This window comes from Pinus tabuliformis, chromosome 6 (assembly GCF_031772625.1).
Source record: "Pinus tabuliformis cultivar Carrire ecotype Pingquan chromosome 6, CPIR1, whole genome shotgun sequence".
Classification (NCBI taxonomy): domain Eukaryota; kingdom Viridiplantae; phylum Streptophyta; class Pinopsida; order Pinales; family Pinaceae; genus Pinus; species Pinus tabuliformis.
Genome location: NC_142292.1, coordinates 1,262,878,010 through 1,262,904,758, shown reverse-complemented (window position 1 = coordinate 1,262,904,758; position 26,749 = coordinate 1,262,878,010). Strand labels below are relative to the sequence as shown.

General features: G+C 45.3%; 1 protein-coding gene across 6 annotated transcripts in view; it reads right to left on the bottom strand.

Annotated features, from left to right (window-relative positions):
- Positions 1-26,749, bottom strand: part of LOC149263254 (uncharacterized) — a 463,048-nt gene that overhangs the window by 158,002 nt on the left and 278,297 nt on the right. For all 6 annotated transcript variants that reach the window (XM_089425983.1, XM_089425987.1, XM_089425985.1 and 3 more), the window contains one exon: positions 11,776-12,012. In XM_089425983.1, the coding sequence (XP_089282109.1) occupies positions 11,776-12,012 (237 nt within the window). The remainder of the gene's footprint in view (positions 1-11,775; positions 12,013-26,749) is intronic.

Genomic DNA, 26,749 nt, shown 5'->3' with positions numbered 1-26,749 from the left:
GCCAAACTGGCTCACTCGACAGAGAAAAATAACCGCCAGTAATACCTCTCTATTTGGAAGTAGCTATTCAGAAAATCTGCCCCACAAAACCCTCTCCAGCACAACTGAAGCACTGCGTTAACCCTCCTGGCCTCTATGTCAGCCTCAAAACCCTCTGTGTCAACCCTCTGAGGCACTGCACAGCCTCTACGGCCTTTTATGTCACTCATGTTGCCCTCTGCGTGGATGACATAGGCCTTCTGGTCTCCTATGCGTTGTCCCAGCTAGCCTCTACGTGGCCTTCTTTGGCTTATGCGTCTGCCTCTCTGCCTCTGTGCTGGTCCCTCAGCACCATCTTTGCCTCTTTTTCCAGTATTCACTGCCCCTCGCTGCAAACTGATCATTGATTCGACTTTACTTAGCAAACCCTGCTCTAGTAAATCGAATGACTGATCACTGTGGTGTATTCCCCAACTGACCCTCAAGCCTCTTCTTATACTTTTCCTGTTGGTCCATCAACAATCGAGATTACATCTCTAATCAACGGCTAAGATTAGATTTGCCTTGATCCATGTCTTTTGAAACCTTCTAACCTAGTTTTATATTAATACCCATTAATATTTTATTTTTCCTAAGTTTAGGTTTAGGAACTCCATTAAAAATATTAATTATTTTAATATCTCCTAAACTGGGTAGAATCTGCCCAAACCATTTCTGGGTCTTGAAGATTTCATGTGCTTTAGCCTCTCCACCAATTTTCATCACTAGAGCAGATCCAATGCTACCCCAAATCAACACTCCCACTTAGCGAGGACTGTGCTCTAGTAATACTCCACACTGAATATCACTTTGATTATACCGCACCGGTACCTGTGCTGATGCTAGGCCTCTCCACCCAACATCCTCTGCCTTTTTCTGCCCTCCTCAGCCTCTGCACTGGCCTCTCTCTGGCTCGGACTGATGACGCAATCCCTCTGCATCAACCCTTCTTCTGTTGCTTTCTGAAAGAACAACTTCTGTCACTCAGGACAGTTGTTTCTGCAGCAAATGCTCTGCTTCAGCTGATGCCTTCAACTCTCCTGTGATCTGCAACCATGCTCTGATACCATGTTGAAATTTCTAAGTCTATCCTTTATAAATTTTATCTGTATTCTTCTGGTTTATTTCTCCTACTTGTTAATTACAAACAAGTTATTTAAACATAAAAACATCGAAATAAACACAATACAGACTCAACCATCTACAGATCAACAACTGAAATAAATAGCAAACACACAAGTGACACTATTATTTTTGGACAACTCGTCCCCGGAAAAACCCAACTTGGGAAACCGGTGCAGCAATTTTGAGGGTTTATTTTATTATGCAGTCTATCCTTGAGTACAACTGGGTGCCAAACTGGCTCACTCGACAGAGAAAAATAACCGGCAATAATACCTCTCTATTCGGAAGCAGATATTTAGAAAATCTACCCCACGAAACCCTCTCCAGCACAACTGAAGCACTGCGTCAGCCCTCCTAGCCTCTGCATCAGCCTCAAAACCCTCTGCGTCAGCCCTCTGAGGCACTGTGCAGCCTCTACGGCCTTCTGCGTCACTCCTGCTGCCCTCTGCGTGGATGACACAAGCCTCCTGGCCCCTTTTGTGCTATCCCAGCTAGCCTCTGCATGGCCTGCTCTGGCTTCTACGTCTGCCTCTCTGCTCTGTGCTGATCTCTCGGCACTATCTCTGCCTCTTTGTCCAGTACTCACTGCCCCTCGCTGCAAACTAATCACTGATTCGACTTTACTTAGCAAATGTTGGAATTTCTAAGTCTAACTGTTAGAAACCCTTCATGTACTTTTCTGATTTATTTCTGCCTACTTGTTCTGATTAATTAACAAGTTATTTACCATGTAAATACTGAAAATAAATAAAAGTACATGCTCAACACATTACAAATCATCAACTGAAGGAAACAAGACAAGCACACAAGTGACACCGTTGTTTTTGGACCAATGTCCTCGGAAAAACCCAATGCGGGAAAACCGGTGCAGCTATTTGAGGGTTTTATTATTATGTAGTTTCTGAATACAACCTGGGTGCCAAAACCGGTTCACCCAACAGAGAAGAATCTCGGATGTAGTACCTCTCAATCGGAGACAGATGTTCTGGCTGAAACCCCGGATAAACACTCTGACAGCTCCCAGCTCCAATCTTCCCCATGAAAACCCCAACGTCAGCCCTTTCTGGCCCAACGTCACCCTAGCTTGCCCTGTGTCAGCCTTTGGAGGCCTTGTGTCAGCCCTTATAGCCTCTGCGTCACCCACGCTATCTCTCTGAGGCACTGCGCAGCTCCTGGTTCCCTCTGCGTGAGCCCTGGCTAGTTCTGCGTCCCTCTCTCTCGGCTTCTACGCTGATGCTCCTGGTACTATCTCTGCCTCTCTGCTTCTGTATTCACTGACCCTCAGCTGCAACTTTGATTTCTCTTTCGACTTCCTCAACAAACCCTGCCCCAGAAAATCGAAATCTTAATCAACTCGATGTATACTCCAAGTAACCCTCAAGCCTCCTCTTATACTTTTCTCGTTGACAATTTAACAGTCGAGATTAAGTCCCTAATCAATGGCTAAGATTAGATCTAGCTTGATCCATGACTTTTGGACCATTCTAACTCAATTTTATATTAATTCACATTAATATTTTATTTTCCCTAAAATTTAGACTTAGGGACTCCATTAAAAATATAATTATTTTCAAACTGGTTAGATTCTGCCCAAACCATTTCTGGGTATTGGAGATTTCATGTGCTTTAGCCTCTCCATCAATTTTCGTTGCTAGAGCACATCCAATGCTACCCCAAATCAACACTCCCTCTTAGCGAGGACTGTGCTCTAGTAATACTCCTCACTGAGTATCACCCTGATAATTCGGCATTAGTCCCTATGTTGATGCTAAGCCTCCTTACCCAACATACTTTGCAATGTTGCATCCTGTACTGCTACCCATGGCCCTGCCACTGCTACTACTGCATCTGTACGACAACTCCCTCTGCATCCGTGCTGCTGCCCATGGCCCTGCCACTGCCACTGCTGCATCTGCACTGCAACCCCTCTCGTCATGCTGCATCGTGCTTCCCATAGAACTCCCACTGCTAACTGCTGCACTGCAACTCAGTGACTGATAAGTAAGTAACTGATCTCCTAACTATGACATCTCCATCAAGCTAGAAACACTCTCGATGTTGAAGCTTCGTCTATCATTGACAAGTGCTCCCTCTCTGACCTCTGCGCTGCTGCCACAACTCTATGCATCTCGCACTGCTGCCTCACGCTGTCCTGGGACTCTTGCACTGTAGCTCCCTCTGTCGCTCCATCCGCATCCGTCTCTACCGACATCCGCCAGTCCTGCTACTCCTCTTCGGGGCTCCCGTAGCCAAGTATAATCCAAGAGGTTGGGTACCTTGAGGATCCTGCCCCTCATCGCCTGTAGTCCATTTGACTACAGCTCGATGTCTCCCCACTTCCGCTCAAGTGGCGTGTGAGCACTCATGGCACAGTCATCATCTGTCTCCAATTCCTTCTCCGCCCTTGTTGGCGCAGCCTTAGTCTCAGAAGCCTCTCCCTTGCTCTTCTTCTTCGGACACTGGCTCGCATAGTGACCCAGTTCCCCACAGTTGAAACATTTGACCTTGGAGAGGTCCTTGTTCTTCCATTTCTCCTGCTTTCCCTCAAATGCTAGGGCATCATCCTCCTCTTCCTCCTTGATTATGAGCCCCTTGTCGTTGCTTCCCGCCTTGCTTAGCCTTCTGATCTCTTCTTGGCGAAGAGTTGCCCACATTTCCTCCCAATATGAAAGGGTCGCCCGCCCAATATGCTCTGGACAAACACCTCCTAGTCTTCTGAGACTGCATTCAAGGTTGTTCTCACCATCAATTTTTGATTCGGCGTGGCTCCTAAGGAAGTCAGTTGATCCCAGATCTCCTTCAATCAATCGAGGAAGGGGTCGATCTGTTCTCCCTTCTACATCTCGTATGACCCCAACTGATTTTCTAGTAGCATCTTCCTCTGCATGGAAGTATGCTGATACAACTTCGTTAGGGCCTCCCACATCTTATTTGTCGTATTCTTCTTAGCAATGTGTGGTACTACATGGTCCTTGACACCGTCAAGGATGATGCTCTTGGCCCTCACCATTGCATCCTCGTACTTATCATTATCAGCCGAGACAACTGGGACCGCTATTGTCCTCAAGGCGAATTGCTTGAGACAATTCCTGTCTAGAATGGATAAGATTTTGGCCTTCTAGACTATGAAGTTTAAGGCTCTGTCCAGTCTGTCCTGATCTCTTACCCCGTTCACTGCCATCTCACTGCTCCTCTACCTCCCTCCTAGAAGTTCTCGGTGTGACTCCCTCTGAGCCTCGATTTCCCTCCTGGAAATCCTTCTGCCAATGTCGAGATGCCCCCACTCCGATCATTAGTGCAGCTGCACCACTGATCCGAATTTCTTGGCTAGAAATCCTCGGTAGCAACTCCCTCCTCCTTGGTCTTGCCTTGTTAGGTATTGTTCTCACTACAGTACCCCACCAGCTTTACTCTGCAACTTACCCATAGCCTCCTAAGCCCCAACAAATTGAAGGTTAGAGCTTCTAGGCTCTGCGCAATCCCGACACCAGCAAAATCCGCACCTCCTGGCCATGGGTGTCAATCCTTCCTAACTGAGAAAGATGATCGGGCACTACGTAGGTCAAGTCTGCTCCCCTTTGCCACTGCACTGATCCTCTTCCCAGCTCAAACTTGATGACACAGGCACTGCGTCACCCCTTCCTTGTTGCTTCTCTGCTAGGAACATCTTCTGTCACTCGAGATAGCTGTTTTCTGTTGTTGCTGCTCTACTCAGCTAATGTCCTCAGTTCTCCTGTGATCTGCAACCACGCTCTGATACCATGTTGGAATTTCTAAGTCTAACTGTTAGAAACCCTTCATGTACTTTTCTGATTTATTTCTGCCTACTTGTTCTGATTAATTAACAAGTTATTTACCATGTAAATACTAAAAATAAATATAAGTACATACTCAACACATTACAGATCATCAACTGAAGGAAACAAAAGAAGCACACAAGTGACACCCTTGTTTTTGGACCAATGTCGCCGGAAAAACCCAATGCAGAAAAACCGGTGCAGCTATCTAAGGGTTTTATTATTATGCAGTTTCTGAATACAACCTCGGTGCCAAAAGCGGCTCACCCAATAGAGAATAATCTCGGCAGTAGTACCTCTTAGTCGGAGACAGGTGTTCCAACTGAAACCCTGGATAACCATTCTGACAACTCCCAACTCCAATCTGCCCCACAAAAACCCCAACGTCAGCCTCTAGGGATTGTGTCAGCCCTTTCTGGCCCAGCGTCTACCCAGCATCACCCTGGCTTGCCCTGCATCAGCCCTTAGAGCCTCTGCATTACCCACGTTGGCTCTCTGAGGCACTGTGCAGCTCCTGGCTGCCTCTGCATGAGCCCTGGCTGCCTCTGCGTGAGCCCTGGCTGCCTCTGCGTGAACCTCTGGCTGTCTCTACGTCCCTCTCTCTCAGCTTTTGCTCTGATCCTCCTGGTACTATCTCTGCCTCTTTGCTTCTGTATTCACTGCCCCTCAGTTGCAACTCTAATCACTCTTTCGACTTCCTCAGCAAACCCTGCCCCAAAAAATCGAAATCTTGATCAACTCGGTGTATTCTCCAAGTGACCCTCAAGCCTCCTCTTATACTTTTCTCGTTGACAATTCAACGGTCGAGATTAAGTCCCTAATCAATGGCTAAGATTAGATTTGGATTGATCCATAACTTTTGGACCATTCTAACACAATTTTATATTAATTCACATTAATATTTTATTTTCCCTAAGTTTAGACTTAGGGACTCCATTAAAAATATTAATTATTTTAATATCTCCCAAACTGGTTAGATTTTGCCCAAACCATTTATGGGTATTGAAGATCTCATGTGCTTTAGCCTCTCCACCAATTTTCGTCGCTAGAGCACATCCGATGCTACCCCAAATCAACAGTAAACCCCGCTCTAGTAAATCGAATGACTGATCACTCTGATGAATTCTCCAACTGACCCTCAAGCCTCTTGTTATACTTTTGGTCCTTCAACGACCGAGATTAAATCTCTAATCAACGGCTAATATTAGATTTGGCTTGATCCATGTCTTTTAGAACCTTCTAACCCAGTTTCATATTAATACCCACTAATATTTTATTTTTCCTAAGTTTAGACTTAGGAACTCCATTAAAAATATTAATTATTTTAATATCTCCTAAACCGGGTAGAATCTGCACAAACTATTTCTGGGTCTTGGAGATCTCACCCTCCGCCAATTTCCATGGCTAGAGCACATCCGATGCTACCCCAAATCAACATGATAGACCTTCTGTTTCAGCTATTGAAACAGGTTCTCTACCATACCCATCTGCTCCCTGAACTAGATGAACTTAGCTCTTCCTAGAGCCTTTGTGAGTACGTCTGCTACCTGATCTCCTATGGGGACATACTGCAAATGTATTGCCCCACGCTAAACATAGTCTTTGATAAAGTGACATCTCATATCAATGTGTTTCGACTGATCATGAAACATTGGATTCTCAGAGAGTTTGATACAACTCTGATTATCGCAATAAAAATTGGTGGCTCCCGTCTTCTTCCTGAACAAACTCTCAAGCAATTTTCTAAGCCATATAGCCTCACATGTAGCTATGTTGGCCGCCATATATTCTGCTTTTGTTGAACTCAGAGCTACCGACTTATGCTTCCTACTACACCAAGATATTATTCCTGATCCAACGTTGAAGCAATACCCGGAGGTACTTTTCCGGTCTACTGAACTACCTGCCCAATCTGCATCTGTGAATCCGCTCAATCTAATGTCATCTTCTCAGGTGTATTTCAACCCATATACAATTGTTCCACACACACATCTAAGAATGTGCCTAGCTGCTACCCAATGTACCCTTTTCGGTTCCACCATGAACTAACTAAGGGTGTTGATAGCGAAACAAATGTTTGGTCTAGTGTTGACTAGATACATGAGCGACCCAATGAGCTGTCTATACAAGGTGGGGTCCACTTCCTTGTCTCCTGATGCATCTATTTTCTTCCAGTTGGTGATCATAGGCGTAGCCATGGGCCGACGATCCTACATTTTGAATCTCTTCAGAATCTCTGTAGCATATCTTCCTTGCCTAAGGAATATCTCCCCATTCTTCTGCCAGACCTCCAACCCTAGAAAATAATGCATCAAACCCATATCCTTCATGTCGAATTTTGCTTCAAGATTCTTCTTGCAGTCCTTTATGAGCCTAGATGACCCTGTTAGAAATAATTCATCTACATATAATACCAGAATAAGTGGCTCATTCTCTACCATTAGATAGTAGAGATTGGGATCAACATCGCCCTTGATGAATCCCAACTGCTACAAGTAACTATCAATCCGGCCATACCATGCTCTGGGTGCCTACTTGAGCCCATACAGGGCTTTCTTAAATCTTTAACCTGTATACATGAGTTCTCTTTTCATGAGTCTCAAAGCCTTCGGGTTGTTCTATATACACATCTTCTTCTATCAACACATTCAAGAATGTTGTCTTGACATCCATTTGGTGAATCTCCCATCCCATTTGAGCTGCTAGGGATATAACGGATCTGATAGAGGTATATCTAGCTACTAGGGCGAAGGTCTCCTCATAGTCTATTCCTTCCTTTTGTGCGTACCCCTTTGCCACAAACCTAGCCTTATGCTTTTCTACATTGCCTTCTGCAACGTACTTGATCTTGTAGATCCATCTTGATCCTACAATTGATTTATCCTTAGATTTAGGTACCACATGCCAAAGATCATTCATCATGATAGAATTGTATTCTTCTACCGAAACTTGGTGTTGTATGGCTTCCTGAAAGCTAGAGGGTTCTTCAACCTGTGCTACTAAGGCTTGGTACCTGTCAGGTTGTCTATGTTGCCTCTTGTCGGTTCTAGGAGCTCCGACAAACTCCTTTGCGTCTCTCAGCGTTTGTCGTACTTCCCCACTGGTTCTACCACTAGTGGTGGGAGGCTCACTCAAATCCTCCTATTGTTCCATCTATTGAGAACTACCTGCCTCTCCTTCTCCTGAGGAAATATTGGTGCTGGTTACGGTACTCAATCCTAATATTTGTCCTCCTGCTTGTCCTTCCTGTTGCCCCTGCTGCTATTGGACTAATGGAACATCTGCTGACTGATCTTCTACTGGCATCTCTCGATATTTTCTGAAAGCTCTATCTTCCATGAACTTTGCATCTCGTCTTACTACAATTTTCCTGTTGCTTGGAATGTAGATTTTGTATGCTTTTGAGGTCTCGCTATACCCTACAAGGTACCCTTTTTCTGCAGTCTGATCCAGCTTACTACGCTTCTCGTCTGGAATGTGACAATATGCCAGACATCCTAATATCCTGAGATGACTCACCTCTGGCTTTTTCCCTGTGAGGACTCCTTCAGGCGTTTTCTTCTCCAATTCTCTATGAGGAGTTCTATTCTAGATATACACCGTTGTGTTGCATGCCCCTGCCCATAAGAATCTAGGCAAGTCCTGGGCATACAACATAGCCTTTGTTGCCCCGACGATTGTTCTATTCTTCCGCTCCGCTACTTCATTCTGTTGTGGATTGTATGGAGTTGTCCACTCTCTTTTGATGCCCTCCTTTGCCCAGAAACCTGTGAAATTTTTATCTATATATTCTCCACCATTATCTGAACGCAATACCTTTATTTTTTTCCCTGTCATGTTTTCTATGAGAGCCTTAAACTCTCTAAACCAATCAAAGACTTCATCCTTAGCCTTTAAGAAGTAGATCCAGGTTTTTATAGAGTGATCATCAATAAAGGTGACAAAGTACTCGCCACCGCTAAGAGCTTTCGTGGACATCGGGCCACAAATATCTGAGTGTATCAATCCCAACACGCCTCTTTCTCTGTTGTCACTTCTGGGAAAAGTTGCCTTAGCGTATTTCCCTAGTATGCATCCTCTACATACATCATCATGCTCAGTACTGAGGACTGGAACTCCTGTAACAATCTCTCTGAACATCCTCAATGCTCCATGGTGTAAGTGTCCCATTCGCTTATGCCATAGTTCATTCAGTTCCTTTTCACCATTATGATTACTGCCTATCAGTGCCATTGGAGATTCGAGCTGCAATCTATACAATTTGTTGCTTCGAGCTCCAATTTGTCTCATCTTCTTCCAGCTAGGATGTTTGACATACACCTTCCTTCCAATGAAGTATACATCGTACCCCTTGTCCTGTAATTGGGACACTGAAATCAGATTCATTCCTAACCCCGGCACATGCAGTACATTAGTGGCTCTTATGCTGGTTCCTGCTTCCGTCTGAAATGCTATGGTGCCTCTCCCTACTGGAGTACACTTTGTTTTGTTTCCCATAGTGATCTGGAAGTCCATCTGCTCTTCTTGATAGCTAGAGAAGTATTCTCGTACTCCAATCATGTGAGTTGAAGCCCCGCTATCAATATACCAAACATCTATTGATGTTGAACTTCACAAACATGCGAATTCTTCTTCTAATCTGGAAGATAATACATCTTGACTATCCATGTTGTTTCATTCTATTCTCCTTCTCTACATTTTACTTGCTACTCCAAGATGTTGCGATTTAGCTGGAGATCTACTATGCAAAAGAACCACAGCTGCTCCCTCTGCCTCTGACACCCCTTTGTTTTGGAAATTGATTCTCTGTCGACTCACTCAGAGAATTAACTCTCCCTTGAAATCCTGTCTGGCCCAAGGACTGCACAGCCTTCGGGGGATTTCGAGCAGTTGCTTATGCAGTGCTACGCTACTCCCTTTTCTTCTGCACTAGATCTCTCTTGCCTCTTGTCTATGCTCTAATACCATGTGAAAATCTGGAGATTCCAAATCTTACTGCAGCAACTGATAATATTTCTTTTATTTGTTAATTTACTGAAACAAATTATTTGAAGTTAACTACGACAAATATCGAAATACGTACATTGCAGTCTTCACAAATTAATTACTGTGAAAAATAAATGTAAGGAAAATACTAGCACAACAACAACCACATTAACGCAATTATTTTTGGACAATTCTCCCCGAAAAAACCCAATGTGGGAAAATTAGTGTTGCAGATGAGTGTTTCTTTTATTATTCTTCAGCAAAATCTCATGTATAATAGCAGAATAGAAGAAGAATCACTAAGCGAAAATTTACAAACAAATTTCTCCGCTCCACAGTGAATTTTCGACACCTGACCTCCGCTGCCCTCACGCTACACTGCTCTGAATCAGAGGGTGATCTGCGTCCCTCTTCTACGCTGCCTCTTCCTGCCATTTTCTACACTCCCGACTATTGCTAATACCCTCCCTCTCTCACCTGCAACTCACCCTCTGATTCGATTTCCTCTTGCTGAAATTCAACCAGTGAGAAAATCAATCTACTTGGGCAATTGAGTATCCGTCTAGTGTATTTTCCAAATTCCCGTAAAAGTCCTTATAATCTTCTTGTTGAGTAATTAACGGCCCAAATTAAGTTCTAATCAATGGCTCAGATCATATTGACTTTATCCCCGTCTTCTTCTAGACCCAGTTTTATTAATACCCTTTAATATATAATCTAATTGTTTGTGCTTATTAATCTTACTTGCCATATAATTTAAATCAAGTTGCTAGGATATTCATCTGTATCTCCTAAACTTGTTGATTCTCAACAAGTTCTTCATCCATTTTTCCTTCAAGGACTACCCCCCTTAGCCTGCCTTAGGAGATAGCTTAAATAGAGTGGGCAGGGATCAGAGTGACAACCCCTACCCTGAGCCTTTTCCGTTGGGTGTACAATTTGGGCAACAACAGGGCACAAGTCAATGGCATTGTAACAACAATGTGAGAATATGTATTAGGCATTCTAGATTTTGTGTCTTGTTGTAATGATCAGACCATGGCCAGTCCCTTGAAATTCATCTTGGGTTCCTTTCATCTTGTATAGGATTGGAGGGCCTTAGGTGAGCTTACTTGAGGACTCATGGTTTTATGGGTGCCTGCTTTTGTAGGGTTGATCACCACTATATGGACCAGCCCAACCCACGTTAAGGTGCACCTATGTCCTACTGCATGGTTAGAGTCTAGAGTCTGAAGGTGGCCATGTCTTTGGTGCAGTATCCCTCAAACAGTTCTCAAGCATGGCAGTCTCATATTCACAACCTTCCCAGTTCCTGAGGCAACTCACGGTTCCCAATGCAAAGTAGTCTTGGGGGTCAAGAAGTCAACTTGGTCTCAGTTTGTTCAGCTTGAGGAGAGGAGTCCATACCACAGAAAATTTCCAAACAATGAAGGCAGTGGCTAATTACAGCTTGGTCAAATTTGGTCAAACAAAGTTAGTCAATGTTTGCTTAGATAGAGAGGCAAAATCAAGCTCTTTTTCACCATAGCTGATCAGGGCATATGCTAGGAATAAGGACTTTTCTCATATTTCTCTACATAATTTACTTTCTGAAATATTTCAAAAGTGCATAAAAATTTACAAGAACGTTTACAAAGAGAATACAAGCTCTAGTTTCCCACAACTCTAGTCTGCACAATTTTATAGTTCAAGTATACCAAGCATTTCAATAAGGCATAGAATTACCAAGTAGATTACAAAAGTAAATATCCCTGTAAAACTAGTCAGCACAATCTAACAACACATGCCTTCAAATAAAATAGCAGTCCCTTTGCATACACGGCAAGGTAATGCATCAGCTAGGTCATACCTGCAAGACTTCCCTTCTTGGCTGACCCTTTGAAAGTCCCAGCACATTGTCACCAATTTCCAACACATCTAATCCCAGATGCAATGCACTAGTGTCTAAAGCAAAGAAATTGTTCAGGTTCTTCACACTGTCAAATTCTCCTGGATAAATTTCTTCATTCCAGCTTGTTCTGGTACATGGAATTGCTTCCTCGGCTTCATTATAGACAATAGAATGGAATTCTACTACCAGCAAGCGCTGCAAGGACAAAATAATGCATAAAAATACCAAATTAAAATGTGAATGAGTTTTACGCATCATTAGAATGTGAATGGCAGAACGTCCTCAAAAAAGATTTGATAGTTCCTACTAAAATTTACTGTGGAGGTTTTGCAGATCAGCAGTGTTGTCTAAAGTTCTCAACTCTCTTCCTCTCACTCTTTTACTCATCATCTAAGGGCATAGAATTACTGGAAAGGGGCAGAGAATACATCCATAATATTTCAGAAGTCTATCAAATCACAGGAAACAAGAAGACTCCCATGGAGGGAAACTAGGCACAAGTTAGCTCTACAACAGATTTCAGAGTAAAAAGGAAGCACACATATTAGAACAACATGATATACAAATGACATGTCAAAAATATCGAAATATCACAACTCCTGTCAAGTATACATTGGACATTTTTGAGAATTTATTAACTGTTTGTTTGCAATTATAGCGCTGGTCTATATTAATAAAACAAATTCAGCCCAACAGTACAGAAATATAAAATCTACCTGACAATGTTGTAAAACTTATTTACAATGTTCAACCAAATTTCCAAGATGTGTCGATACAGGAGCAAGGGAACACACTTGAGGGATGTGTGGAGATCTAAGTTGCATGACACACGGAACCAGGTATGTTTATCCAAAAAGGAAACACACCGGAAACATGACACCTCAAAAAATTGGAAGCAAGGAAATGCTGTATATATATTGTGTGTGTGTGTGTGTGTATGCTATTCTACAAATAGAGACTTTGGAAGTCTCATTAATTATTGATTAATCTATAATTAGGGATTAACTCCCAAATTGTGGGTCCCAGCAGACGAAAAAGCCAAAATTGATTGAATTATAAATGGAAATGCACACAGTACAGATGCAGGTGTGGCCTTGAAAGGCTTTTCTAGCCATATGAAACATGTTTCCCACATGCTAAGTCACCTGACACGGGGATTCGGGACACGTAGGATTCGAGATTCGTGGTGTCGGATTCCGACACGCTGACCCCCCGGAACAGGACACGTTATATATTATTTTATTAAAATATATATATATATATATATATATATATTAAATATTAGATATTATCATATTTCTTACACAAATTTTAATTAATGATACAAATTTATTGATTTCAAACATAGATCTTCATCTATAGCTATTAGCATGCATAGTACATACAAAATTCAAATAAATGTCAGTGGTACTGGTCACATAAATAATAAATCTATTAAAAATTTAAATCATGATTCATAATTCATAAGTCAGCATCAAACAAAGGGCACATAATTATGCTTTATTGTTAGAACCCTCTCCTACTGCTGCTTTGAAATTGATCTCACAATTATCTTTTACAAATATAATAGACCTCCAGCGCCACACTTTCTGGTATTACCCTGATTAAACATGTCAAAATAACCCCAGGCTACTGATTTGTCTATTTCCAAGCCTTTAGAGTTATCTCTCTTTCCCCTTCAACAGATGTGATATCCCTCTGTACGCATATCTAATCTGGTGACAGACCTGTCTAGGGGGTTGTGAAAAGTCTTTTCATTTATGGTAAGCTAGATTTCCCATATCACCATACAAGGCAAAGACATGTGACTTCTAACAGCCCTATCCTTATGCCATTTCCGCCAACATTCCTGCAGAGAATTCCCGTCCCACTTATAATCACCATCCACTAAGTTTGAAGCTTGCTCTAATACTTCCTTTGTGAATGAGCATTGCACAAAGAAATTTTCCATTGGTACATCCTCCCAGCCATCCACTAAGTTTGAAGCTTGCCCTCATACTTTGTGAATGAGCAGTGCACAAACAAATGTCCCATTGGTAAATCCTCCCTTTTGCACAAGATGCACCAACATGGACCTTGCCAGGTCCCCCTTTTGCAGTTATCCCATGTTAGGACCTTATTGGATCATATGATGCTTCTTTCACCATCCACTAAGTTTGAAGCTTGCTCTTATAAAGTTATACTTCCTTTGTGAATGGGCAGTGCACAAACAAATGTTCCATTGATACATCCTCGCTTTTGCACAAGATGCACCAACACGGACCTTGCCAGGCCCTCCTTTTGCAGTTATTCCATGTTAGGTCCTTATTGGATCATATGATGCTTCTTTCATTCTTTCATTCATTGACGCTTCACAACCTAGTTTTGGATCATATGCCCTAGAGGCCTTGTTTTTAGACCAAATAATTTCATCTGCCTTTGTACTCAGTCTTATAGTACTGTTTTTGAGGTTTTAAAGATATCATTTGCAGTTTCCACTCCTATCTCCTTGGATTCGCAATTGATCTTGTGACTTCAAACCTTGATTCCAAACTGAAGTTGATTCAGGATTAGTTTCCCTTGCTAAATAGTTTATTTCCTTACCTACCAAAAGAAATTTCAGCTCTTCTTAGAGCTTGTAAATGCTAGTGCCCCCATCCAAGGATCTTCTTCGATTCTATCTGTTCCACTAGTTTTCCAAAACAATCATCTCCCTATTAAAGGAAAAGCTTTGACTACTGCTTTACACATCACTGATCGACTTGTATACTTTTTTGGTTCCCTTCTAACGCAATCTTCAACCATTACAGGTTCAATGTGTATTCCAATCATTATCTTCCCATATAACCCGCGCTGGAAACGAGTCCTAGAAACTCGTTTGGAAACAGGACACGTTCTTCAAAATCACGACACGCTCAGCAAAATCGCGACACGTTCTAGGACACGACGTGTCATAAACTTTGGACACGAATCCGTAGCGAATCGTGTCGGATTGGCTGGATTCGCGATTCGAGTGGGCTTTTGGACGAATCCGGTGATCTAGCCCACATGGGATGCATCCATACAGTAAGAAATACATTTCAAGGTCATACCACACACATTTCCATATGGAAACGCGCCTAGTATGGCACCTGAAGTGGTGTTTCCTGCAACATAGGTGGAGACATCCCCCAAATTTTAGAGTGTGTCAAAGGGGACGAAGAGACGGGGGATCCCTCACATAGGGGAACCCATCTCTAAAATTATAAAAAACAAAAATCAAAGTCTTAAGATATGAAAACATAAAATCGATAAATGATAAATCTTAATGGCTTCGGGAAAGGAGAGTTGAGCTATAAAAGTATTAGGTTTAGTTTTTTATTTTTTATTTTTTAAATTAGAGGACAAAACCATGGGGAAGCGCCTACATGTTTGGCTTTCAAAGGGGAGTGCCCATGTGTGTAATGTTCCTAAGTAGGAATACAAGTGATATAAAGCATACAATTTGTACAGCAAATATAAAAACGAAATATATATTAAGCACCCATGGAAATGCTGGAATAATGAACTGCTAAGCTATTTTATTACTTCTTTGAGAGCAAAATACAATAGATAATAGAGTGGCGCACCTGGGCTTGTCTCAATGGACAAGCATGACCAAATTCAGGTGAGAAATCGCTGAACTGATGGCTGCCTCAAATGCTGACCAATTTGCACTGCGCTGCCCAGAAAATTGCCCTTTTTGCTAACTTCGAATGGCAGGAAACACCACTTCCCATGCTCAGAAAATTATGAGATTTGAGCTCCTAACTCCTTGGCCTAAACCCAGGAAAACCCACGAAGGAATTTAGCTAGTTCACACTTCTGAAATTCAACCCCCAAGGAGCCCAACTTCAACAGCAACTGCAAAACTTGGCCTGCTAGATTCTGCCTGTAAATCCTCCACGAAAATGTCTAAAAGTGCTGGGTTGATCCCACTGCGAATCCCATGACTTCCTGAATGAGCTTCCGGGTTGTAGCACTTGCTCCTAAGCCCCACGAAAATGTTGGACTGGCCCTCTGCATTGTTGTCATGTCCCTTCTCAAACACATTTGTAACAGGGTGCTGCTACACAATTTTGCACAATTTTGGTTAAGGAAGAGAACCCATCATCTTTGACTTAGGGACTTAGGAGGCTATTCAACTTAATTTGGTTGCTAGTGGAATGTGGGGGCCACCCACATGGGAATTCGAATTGGCCCATTCGAATAGCTTGGAGAGAAAGTCGAATAGGTGGATGGAGGGGCCCACATGAAGCAAGGGAGGCCCAAAGAGTTATAAGGAGGGAGCAGCTCTCATTTTAGGATTCATTCATACATCTTGCAAACAAAATCACTTGATTGTTCACTCTACTGTTTAGTTGAGTCAACTGGCTGTTTAGCCACGAATCTCTCAAGCGGGAGATTCAACCTCTACTTCGGGGGACCATCTGTGCCCGCCCTAGAGAGGCAGTTCTACAAGGATTTCAGGAGTTCCGAGGTAGTGACATAGCACCACCAACCAGTGTAGAGCAGGGAGTGCGTATTTCTGGGCAGCCAGAGAATACGCAGAGGGAGATAGAGGCCAGCAGAGATCAGATTGTTTGTCGGAGAGTTAGAGAGTTGAGATAGCAGCAATAGACCAGCATTCTTGTTGAGTTTTACAGCCAGCAGAGCCAGCAGTTTGAATTGCTGAGCTAGGGGACAACGCAGAGGCTACTCAGCAGTTTTTTGTGGAGCTTAGGAGCAAGTGTCTTAGGCCAAGAGCTTACTCGGGAAGTCAAGGATTGGATAGCAAGGGTCAGCCCAACACTTTGGGGGCATTTTCGGGAGGATTTACAGGCAGTTTCCAGCAGGTTGAGTTTTGCAGTTGTAGCTGAGGTTGGGCTCCAAGGGGGTCGAATTTCAGAAGTCTAAACCAGCCAAAATCCTTTATGAGTTTTTCTGGGTTTTTGACAAGGATCCCAAATATAAAGTTTCATAATTTTCTGAGCACCGAAGGTGGGGTTTTAAGTCGTATCTTTGCAATAGACAGTGTAGAATAGCTAGGGATTGAATAATGCCTTTGGGGGTCAATTTTGGGAAGTCCAAATTGAGCCAAACCATTTCTGGGTTTTTGTGGGTTTTGGCCAAGGAGTTTGTGGCTGAAGTTTCATCATTTTCTGAGCACCGGAGGAGGAGTTTCTTGCAGTCCCTTTCCAGGCAGCAGTGAAGTTTTTTGGGCAGCGCAGAGCATTAGAGGAGCAGTCATTTCCAGCATTTGAGATCATTATATTATCACCTGGGTTCTGTCACACTTGCCATTGAGGCAAGCCCAGGTGCATTCCTCCATACTATTGTACTTGCTCCATTGATTAATAAAATGGCTCAGCTGGTTCTTAATTCCAGAGTTTTTATGAGCATTTGTTGATTGTTTAAAATTTTTGTGTTGTAAATCGTTTTTTCTTTGCATATCACTATTTATTTAAGTTTGGAACATTACAGTGGTATCAGAGCATGATCTTGGCCCAGCTGTGGGAAATTAGCCAGAAGATCATGGAAGCTTTGGGTATGAGTGCATAGTGACGGGTGAAACCGAAGACAAACCCATGGCTCAAGGTAATCCAGTATGCAGAAATTCTGGGGTAGAATTCATTGGGACGATGAGAGGTTGGCCCAGTTGAGGAGGGTGACAGACCAAACCCATCCTCACCCTTACAACAAAGACGTTAGAGGTGAGCAGGCCGTGGGGGTGCAGCCATCTACATTGTGTGGGGAAAGTCGACCAGATCAAGGCACCAGATCTCCTGAAAAGGAGCAGATAGGACAAAGACGGTTAGAGGGTGAGACCAAGGGGCGCTTTTGCTAGTGGAGACCTGGCTTTAGATATCAGGAGCCTGAGGAGGAGGTTGAGCATGATGTTGAGAGCCCACAGGATGGTGAGGAGCACATTGATATACCCGGTGTGGTGCAAGAGTCACCTTTATTAGAGACCTCTTTGATAGCCCCAATTGACACCCTGGTGGAGAGGATAGAGCCTACTCGCATAGAGCCATTTGTTGAGGGGGTGCCATCCCTGGACGAGATGCCAATAGTTGTTGAGGTATCTGGAGTCGTGACCGAGTTTACAGGTGATAGATGCCCACGATAGTTCCATCAGTTTCAAGCCAACCTTCTAGCATTAAAAAGGAAGGTCGTGTTAGTGTGAGAGGCGATTCTGCAGCAGAATGAGGAACTGGAGGGCATGAGAGCGGTTTGTGCTGAGTCCATGGCCAAATTGACTCACGTTGGGGAGCAATTGGATTCCCTACTGGTGTAGCTAGAGTGCACATTGGAGCGTGAGAGCAACCCTCTTTAGGCATACATAGACGGGGCTGGCAGCACTGTTAGGTTACCTTGGCCCATTGGACAGAGGGAGACAGAGCTACCTAGTCAGATTGTATGTATTGACCAGGATAGCGAGATGAGACGACCTGAGTTGCACAGGGTGCAACACCCGCATGCTGGGGTTGTTCTATGTGCGGGAGTTCGTGCATTCGATCCTTCTCTTGGGTTGGGTGGCGAGAGATTCTGAGTTGGTACCCGATGGAGTGGACTATGGAGATGGTAGTGGACCTAGGTGGAGCTCAACAGGAGTTTCCAGGCACTGGGGATGCTGGAAGCCCCGACTGGCATTGGGATCTGGGAGGGACTACCTATCATTTCCCATGTATGTCAGTTGACTACAACTAGGATGGTGCAGTTGACCTAGCAGTTGAGCATGCACATTCGCTAGGGGAGTCTCGGTCAGCACCAGTGGCTGACTAGTTTATGGACAGACACTTTTGGTTTTCTTGGTATGACATTTGTAAATGGGATCACTAGGTGATCAGCGTACTCTGGCAAGAGTTTGTCGGAGGAGATGGCATTAGCAGGCCACCAGACAGTGCCTTGCATGGAGCTGGGGGCTCTTCACTTTTGTGCGGGGCACAAAGGACGCAAAGGAGCGGAGCAGTGGTGGCATCACTGCTAACACATAGGGAGAGTCACTTCACGGATCCCTTAGGGGGGATTTGGAGGAAAGATCCATTCATCTGCGGGAATAATGATGTGATGGTGGAGGTGATGATACTGATCGGGTGTGGCCTGACACGTAGAGACATAGCTCTAGGCCATCATATCCAGGGATGTGTGGGAGCATCTAGCGTTCAGTAGTGGTCTACAGGTGGGCATGGAGATGCATGGTGGTGTGTTGTAGTGTGTTGGACTGCGTTGCGGAGTGGGAGTGCCTCACATCACAGTGAGTACATGCAGGGAGTGACAGGTGCAGTGACACAGGTAGGAAGCAGGACAATACAAGATGGCATAGTTGTAGCCAAGGGTATCTAGCAATGTACAGGGGTAGGCTGCGGTGTACAGTGGCATGTCCAGGAGTACTGGGATGATCGGTGGTATGCAGAGGCGTATGGTGCTGCACAACGAGGTCTTGGAGTGTTGCCTCCAGGGACACCCATGGACGGAGATACTGGGCATACCTTTGGGTGTAGTTCACCCAAGATCGATGGGGACACAGATGAGCAATACTTGATGGTATCCGCGGGGACTCACACTCCTAACCCTCTTCTACGTCACTTACAGGAACGGGCAATCTAGTTGTTGTCCTTTGACACTCTGGGCACGAGCAGCAGGGGACAGGGAGCTCACCCAAGATATTTGGATGACACTTGGTGCGATAGAGGGGAGACTTCTCAACAGGGTCATCAAGTCGGTGCACGACTTGACAGCCACAGATCGAGGGATGAGGTGATCACCGACAGGGATGGCATATCATTCATCACTGATCCTATGCCTGGGGAGTTGGTCACAGGGGAGACATGTTTCACTCTTTCCACAAGGCATGTCTGGACCATGCATGAGCAGAGGATACCGTGTACGGTTGAGATAGTTGTCCAGTATGTATCCGAGTTCCCGACATTGTATCAACACATTCTCCAGGGGGCGGGTAGCCGAACCAGTGGCGATGGTTGGCAGGAGCAGGATGGATCTGCATACACTGAGTCGATTGCACGTATCAGATACCCATCTATTGGTTGCATTCAAGGGGTAGCTATTTGGCACATGTGGTTTCCAGTGGTCATCAGTACTACACAGTGGTAGGCATCGAAAAGTTTAGCATGCCTCAGATTAGTTCATGATGTATGGAGCCTATATATGGGTGGCATGCAAGGACTAGAGATGAGGGCCAAAGGGATTCCATCGGTTGTCAAGGCTATGTCACAGTAGGTATGGCTATGGGATGCAGGGATTCAGTTGATCGATAGATCACTTGTGATGAGCGGAGTCATGGCAAAGAGTGATATAGTTCGCTTCTGGGATGACACATGGGGGTTCACAGAGGGTTTCATCATATGGGGAGGTAGACATTCTCTATTGTTGCACAGGTTCGAAGTTAGATTTGGATGGGTAGGCCTTGGTGCCATGGAGATGCCCAGGCAGGATGTGTCTCGCCTCTTTCAGTATTCCACCATCAAGTTCCAGGAGAGGAGGATACTATCTACGCATGATGGGGAGTATGACATAGTCAGAGTAGCGCAACATCAGCATGGTGGCACCACTCTGGGACTAGTAGGGAATTGGGGCGTCACAACTCTTCACAGCTCAATAACCTTTAGGGATGCGCCGACTACTGCAGGGGGAGATCATACAGATCTTCCATTGGGCTTTAGCGAGTCACTGATGGAGCAAGGGACTTCTGGTACTTGCACCGGGCAGGATAGTGAGTGGAGCGAGGGGAGCTTCATGTTGGACAAGATGGCCTGGGATCCTGGTATTGAAGGATTCTTTCATATCAGGACAGTGCTAAGGTCAGGGACGATTCAATGGCACATCTAGGACCCTAGCACATGTTGCAGTGACAATGGGGAGCAACAGTTAGAGAGGATGCTCATTCAAGCATTGCTTGAGGACAAGCGATTTTTGGAGCGTTGGAAGAACTTGCCGGATGAGGATGCCACCTGGGAGGGTGAGCACATATTGAAGCACCCAGCTTTGAGGTTGCTTGAGGGCAAGCAACATTTGGGAGGGGAGGATTGTCATGTCCCTTCTCAAACACATTTGTAACAGGGTGCTGCTACACAATTTTGCACAAATTTGGCTAAGGAAGAAAACCCATCATTTTCTACTTAGGGACTTAGGAGGCAATTCGACTTAATTTGGTTGTTAGTGGAATGTGGGGGCCACCCACATGGGAATTCGAATTGGCCCATTCGTATAGCTTGGAGGGAAAGTCGAATAGGTGGATGGAGGGGCCCACATGAGGCAAGGGAGGCCCAAGGAGTTATAAGGAGAGAGAAGCTCTCATTTTGGGATTCATTCATACATCTTGCAAACAAAACCACTTCACTGTTCACTCTGTTGTTTAGCCACGAATCTCTCAAGCGGGAGATTCAACCTCTACTTCGGGGGACCATCCATGCCTGCCTTAGAGAGGCAGTTCTACAAGGATTTCAGAAGTTCTGGGGCAGTGACATAGCACCACCAAACAGCGTAGAGCAGGGAGTGCGTATTTCTGGGCAGTGAGAGAATACACAGAGAGAGATACAGGCCAATAGAGATCAGATTGTTTATCGGAGAGTTAGAGAGCTGAGATGGCAGCAATAGACCAACATTCTTGCTAAGTTTTACAGCCAGCATAGCTAGCATTCCAGCAATTTGAATTGTTGGGCTAGGGGACAGTGCAGAGGCCACTCAGTAGTTTTTCGTGGAGCTTAGGAGAAGGTGCCTTAGGCCAAGAGCTCACCCAGGAAGTCAGGGATTGAATAGCAAGGGTTAGCCCGACACTTTGGGGGCATTTCCGGGAGGATTTACCGGCATTTTCAAGCAGGCCGAATTTTACAAATGCAACTGAAGTTGGGCTCCAAGGGGGTCTAATTTTAGAAGTCTAAACCCACCAAAATCCTTTCTGGGTTTTTCTGGGTTTTTGACAAGGATCCCAAATATAAAGTTTCATAATTTTCTAAGCACCAAAGGTGGGGTTTTAAGCCATATCTTTGCAGCAGACAGTGTAGAATTGTTGGGGATTGAATAGTGCCTTTGGGGATGAATTTTGGGAAGTCCAAATTGGGCCAAACCATTTCTAGGTTTTTACAGGTTTTTATGGGCTTTGTGGCTAATGTTTCATCATTTTCTAAGCACCAGAGGAGGAGTTTCTTGCAGTCCCTTTCCAGGCAGTAGTGAAGTTTTCTAGGCAGCGCAAAGCATTAGAGGAGCAGTCATTTCCAGCATTTGAGATCATTGTATTATCACCTGGGTTTTGTCACGCTTGCCATTGAGGCAAGCCCAGGTGCATTCCTCCATACTATTGTACTTGCTCCATTGATTAATAAAATGGCTCAGCTGGTTCTTAATTCCAAAGTTTTTATGAGCATTTGCTGATTGTTTAAAATTTTTGTGTTGTAAATTGTTTTTGCTTTGCATATCACTATTTATTTAAGTTTGGACAGTTGTCCCCAAGCCTGCAATTCGAACTGTTGGGTTGCTGGCTCTACTGGCTCCAAAACTCCCAAGAAATGTTGGCCTACTGTTGTCCTCCAAATCCCCTAGCTCTCCCGGCAAATGACTGATTTGTTGTGGCTCAAACTCTTGCGTATTCTTCTGGTGGCCCAAAAATACGCATTCCCTATATGTGACTGAATGGTAGTGTTGTAACACACTCCCAGATCTCCTAAAATGCTGATGGAACTGCCTTCCTAGGGCGGGCACTCAAGGTCCCCCGAAGGTAAGGTTGAATCTCCCGCTTGAGAGATTCGTGGCTAAAGAGCTAGTTGACTCGGCTAAACAACAGAGCGAACAATCAAGTAATTTCGATTTGCAAGGTGAATGAATGAATCCAAATGAGAGCTTCCTCCTTTTATCTTCGTGGGCCTTCCTTGCCTCATGTGGGCCCCTCCATCCAGCACTTCGAATTCCCTCCAAGCCATTCGAATGGCCTAGTTCAAATTCCCACGTGGGTGGCCCCCACATTCCACTAGCAACCAAATAAAGTCGAATTTCCTCCTAAGTCCCTAAGTCGAAAATGTTGGGTTCTTTTCCTTAGCCAAAATTGTGCAAAAATGTGTAGAAACACCCTGTTACAAATGTGTTTGGGAAGGGACATGATAGTCCTCCCCTCCCAAATGATGCTTGCCCTCAAGCAACCTCAAAGCTGGGTGCTCCAAAATGTGCTCACCCTCCCAAGTGGCATCTTCATCCGGCAAGTTCTTCCAGCACACCAAGAACTCCCTGATGGTCCTGCTCCTCAGTTTCCTCTCCCTCCTCTCCAAGATGGCCTCAAGCTCCAAAACCAAGTGGCCCTCATCATCCAGTGGGGGTAACTCTGCTGTTGTTGTCACCTGTTGCCCCAGCACCTTTTTAAGGCATGAGACATGAAATACATTGTGGATCCTGCTCCCCGGAGGCAGCTCTAGCTCATAGGCCACCTCCCCAACTCGTCTGATCACCCAGTATGGCCCATAGAAGCGGGGTTGTAGCTTCTTGGCCCCCTTCTGCTTCAGCGTGGACTGCCTATAAGGTTGTAGCCGGAGGTACACCAAGTCCCCCTCCTCGAAATGCCTCCTATCCTGTGCCAGTCTACGTACACCTTCTACTGGTTTTGTGCAGTCACCAAGTTATCCTTGAGAGCCTTGAGGATGTCTTGGCTCTCTTGGATCTAATCTTTGGCCTTTGGGGCCCAGCTGTCTCCAAAAACAACATCAGCAAAAGATAATGCATCATATCCATACAAAGCATGGAAAGGAGTCATACCAATGGACATGTGGTGGGTGGTGTTGTAGCAGTACTCGCCCAGATGTAGCCACCAAATCCAAGCTCTCTGTTGTCCTGTCACGTAGTTCCTCAAATACCCCTCCAGCCACTGATTAACTCTCTCTGTCTGGCCATCTGTCTGGGGGTGGTAGCTCATGCTAGGAGTGAGCTCGGTCCCAACCAATCTGAAAAGCTCCTGCCAAAAACCTCCCATGAACCTGTTGTCCCTGTCACTCACAATGTTCTTAGGGAGCCCGTGCAACCAGAAGATCTCCCGAAAGAACAATTCTGCAACCTGTGCAACCGTGTACCTAGTGGGGATGGCGAAAAAGTGGGCATATTTGGTCAACCTATCGACCACTACATAAATGCAGTCCTTGTGGGGAGCCTTGTGATGAAATCCATAGATATACTTTCCCATTTCCCCTCGAGGATGGGAAGTGGCTGTAGCAATCCTACAGGGTGAATCAGCTCCCCCTTGTTCCGCTGACATGCCTCACACTCCTATACGTGCTTCAGCACATCCCCCTTGAGGCCCTTCCACGTGAATCTCTCCCTGACTACCATATATGTCTCCTGGAACCCCTGGTGCTGGGATAATGGTGAGTCATGTGCTGCCTGGAGCACTCCCTCTCTCAACTGCGAGTTGGGTACCAGGAAAATGCACCCCTTGTAATAGATGACCTCATCCATCACTTGGTAGCGCTCATCTGCGTGGGTACCCTCCAAGATCTCGCATGCCCTCCTGTCCTTGGAGTACTCCACCAATAGCTAAGCCTTCCAATCATGGCAGATGCTCATGAGTGATAGACTAGCTGGTCTCCGAGATAGAGCATCAGACACCACATTGTGCTTTCCCCGCACATACTCTATATCGAAGTCATAGGCCTGCACCTTGCTGACCCACCTCTGCTGCCAATCATTAAGGCCCTGCAGCCCCATGAAGTGACAAAGGCTGTTGTGATCAGTCTTCACCCAAAACCTGTTAACGACCAAGTACTGTCGAAATTTGGCCAATGCATGCATGATGGCCAACATCTCCTTGTCATATATGGAATATGATAGCTCATGCGGTAGGAGCTTCCGACTTTCGAAAGCAATGGGATGCCCATCATGTGACAAAATTGCTCCAACTCCCACGTCGGGTGCATCACACTCCACAACAAAGGGCTAGGAAAAATCTGGAAGTGCCAAGACCGGGCAACTTCTCATCACCTCCTTGAGGCGATCAAAGGCAACCTGTGCTCCATCAGTCCATGCGAAAGCCCCTCTCTTGGTCAAATCGGTCAAGGGTGTTGCCAGCTGTGAAAACCCCTTGACAAACTTCCTGTAGTAGGTGCAAATGCCCAAGAAACCCCTCAGTGCAGTCACATCTCATGGTACCGACCAGTCCCAGATGGCCCGTATCTTCTCCTCATGGACCTTCACCCCATCAGCACCGATGATATGCCCTAGGTAGAGCATCTCTGTCAAGCCAAACTCGCACTTGGATAGTTTGGCATAAAATTGTTGCTCCTCCAGGATGTGTAGTACCTCCTCCAAGTGTTGGAGATGCTCCTCCCATGTCCGACTGTAAATCAAAATGTCATCGAAGAAAACCAGCACAAACCTCCTCAACTGTCCCTAGAAGACATGGTTCATGCATGACTGGAAAGTGGCCAGAGCGTTGGTCAGCCCAAATGGCATGACTAGGAACTCGAAGTGCCCATAGTGGCACCGGAAAGTTGTCTTAGGGATGTCCTGATCCCTCACCCTGATCTGGTGGTACCCTGAACGCAGATCGATCTTAGAGAAGTACTTGACTCCTCTAAGCTCATCCATCAACTCATCTATGTGGGGGATGGGGTATCTGTTCTTTAATGTCTTCTGATTGAGGGCCTGGTAGTCAATGCACATGAGTAAGGTCCCACCCTTCTTCTTGACTAGTACTACTAAAGAAGCGAAGGGATTGGAACTTGGCCTGATATGGCCCAATGCCAACAGCTCCTGAATGGCCCTCTCTATCTCATCCTTATAAGCCTTGGGATGCCTATGAGGGGTAGTGATCATCGCCTGCACACCTGGCTCCAGCTCAATAGTGTGCTCGAATCCCCTGTCTGGCAACTGCCCTGGTGGAATGTCCCCAAACACCACTGCGTATATGTCCAGCAAGGCCTGTATGTCTGGTGGTGGTGGTTGGGCCTGTCCCCCAACCTCCGAAATCCTCAGCTCCACTGCCCATGCAATGTCCCCATGTCGCAGATTTGCCTCCTTTCGGTGGGCTGAGACTGTCTCGGGTGGATAGGAATGCATGCCTCTAAGAACTACTAGTTTGCCATCCGGCCCAGTAAACTCCATCTCCAGCTTCTTCCAATTTGTAGTGACTCACCCAAGGGAGTATAGCCACTGGACACCCATCACCACGTTGGTGTTTGGCACATCGACCACAAAGAAGTGGTTCGTCATCAAGTAGTTACCCATAACTACTGTCAAAGCAGGCACATACCGAGTGCATTGCATGGTACGGTCACCTAGTACTAGGACTGAAAAGCCCTCAAACTCAGTCGTGGTGAGGCCCGTCCTTTGAACCAACTGGGCATCTATGAAGTTGTGGGTAGCCCTACTGTCAACTAGGACTGATACCCGTTGCCCCTATATGGTGCCTCTGATCCTCAATGTCAAGAATTTGGGAACCCCGCATAAGGAAGCAAGGACTTCCCCAGATGGGGCAAAGGATGCCCCTCCTTATGGATGTGGTGGTCATGGCCCTCTATCTACCGAACTCTCATTACCTCCCACACCACACTCCTGCTCCATCTCGTCCTCCTGGTCACTGTCTTAAAAGACCTCAATATAGTGTGTTTTGTCGGCAATGCACTGATGGCCTGGTGCTCAGGGCTCCCTACATGTGAAGCACAACTTCCTCCTCCTGAGGTCCTTTCGTGTCTCATCATCTAGCTTCCCCCGCCCCTATGTGGTCCTCTGAGGTGGAGGTTCAGTCTCATTCCCCCTCTGTGGAAAAGGGGTTCGTACAGGGAAAGGCGCTCATGTCTTGGGGATGGCCCCCTGTAGATCTCTAGTGCACAACACTGCCTCCTGCAGCGTGTAGGGTTTGCGTGACTTCACTAGTCCACGCAGGGGCTCAAGTAAGCCCTCAATGAAGGTGTATACCCTCCTAGCCTCTGATAGATCAAGAACCATCACTGACACTCGCAGA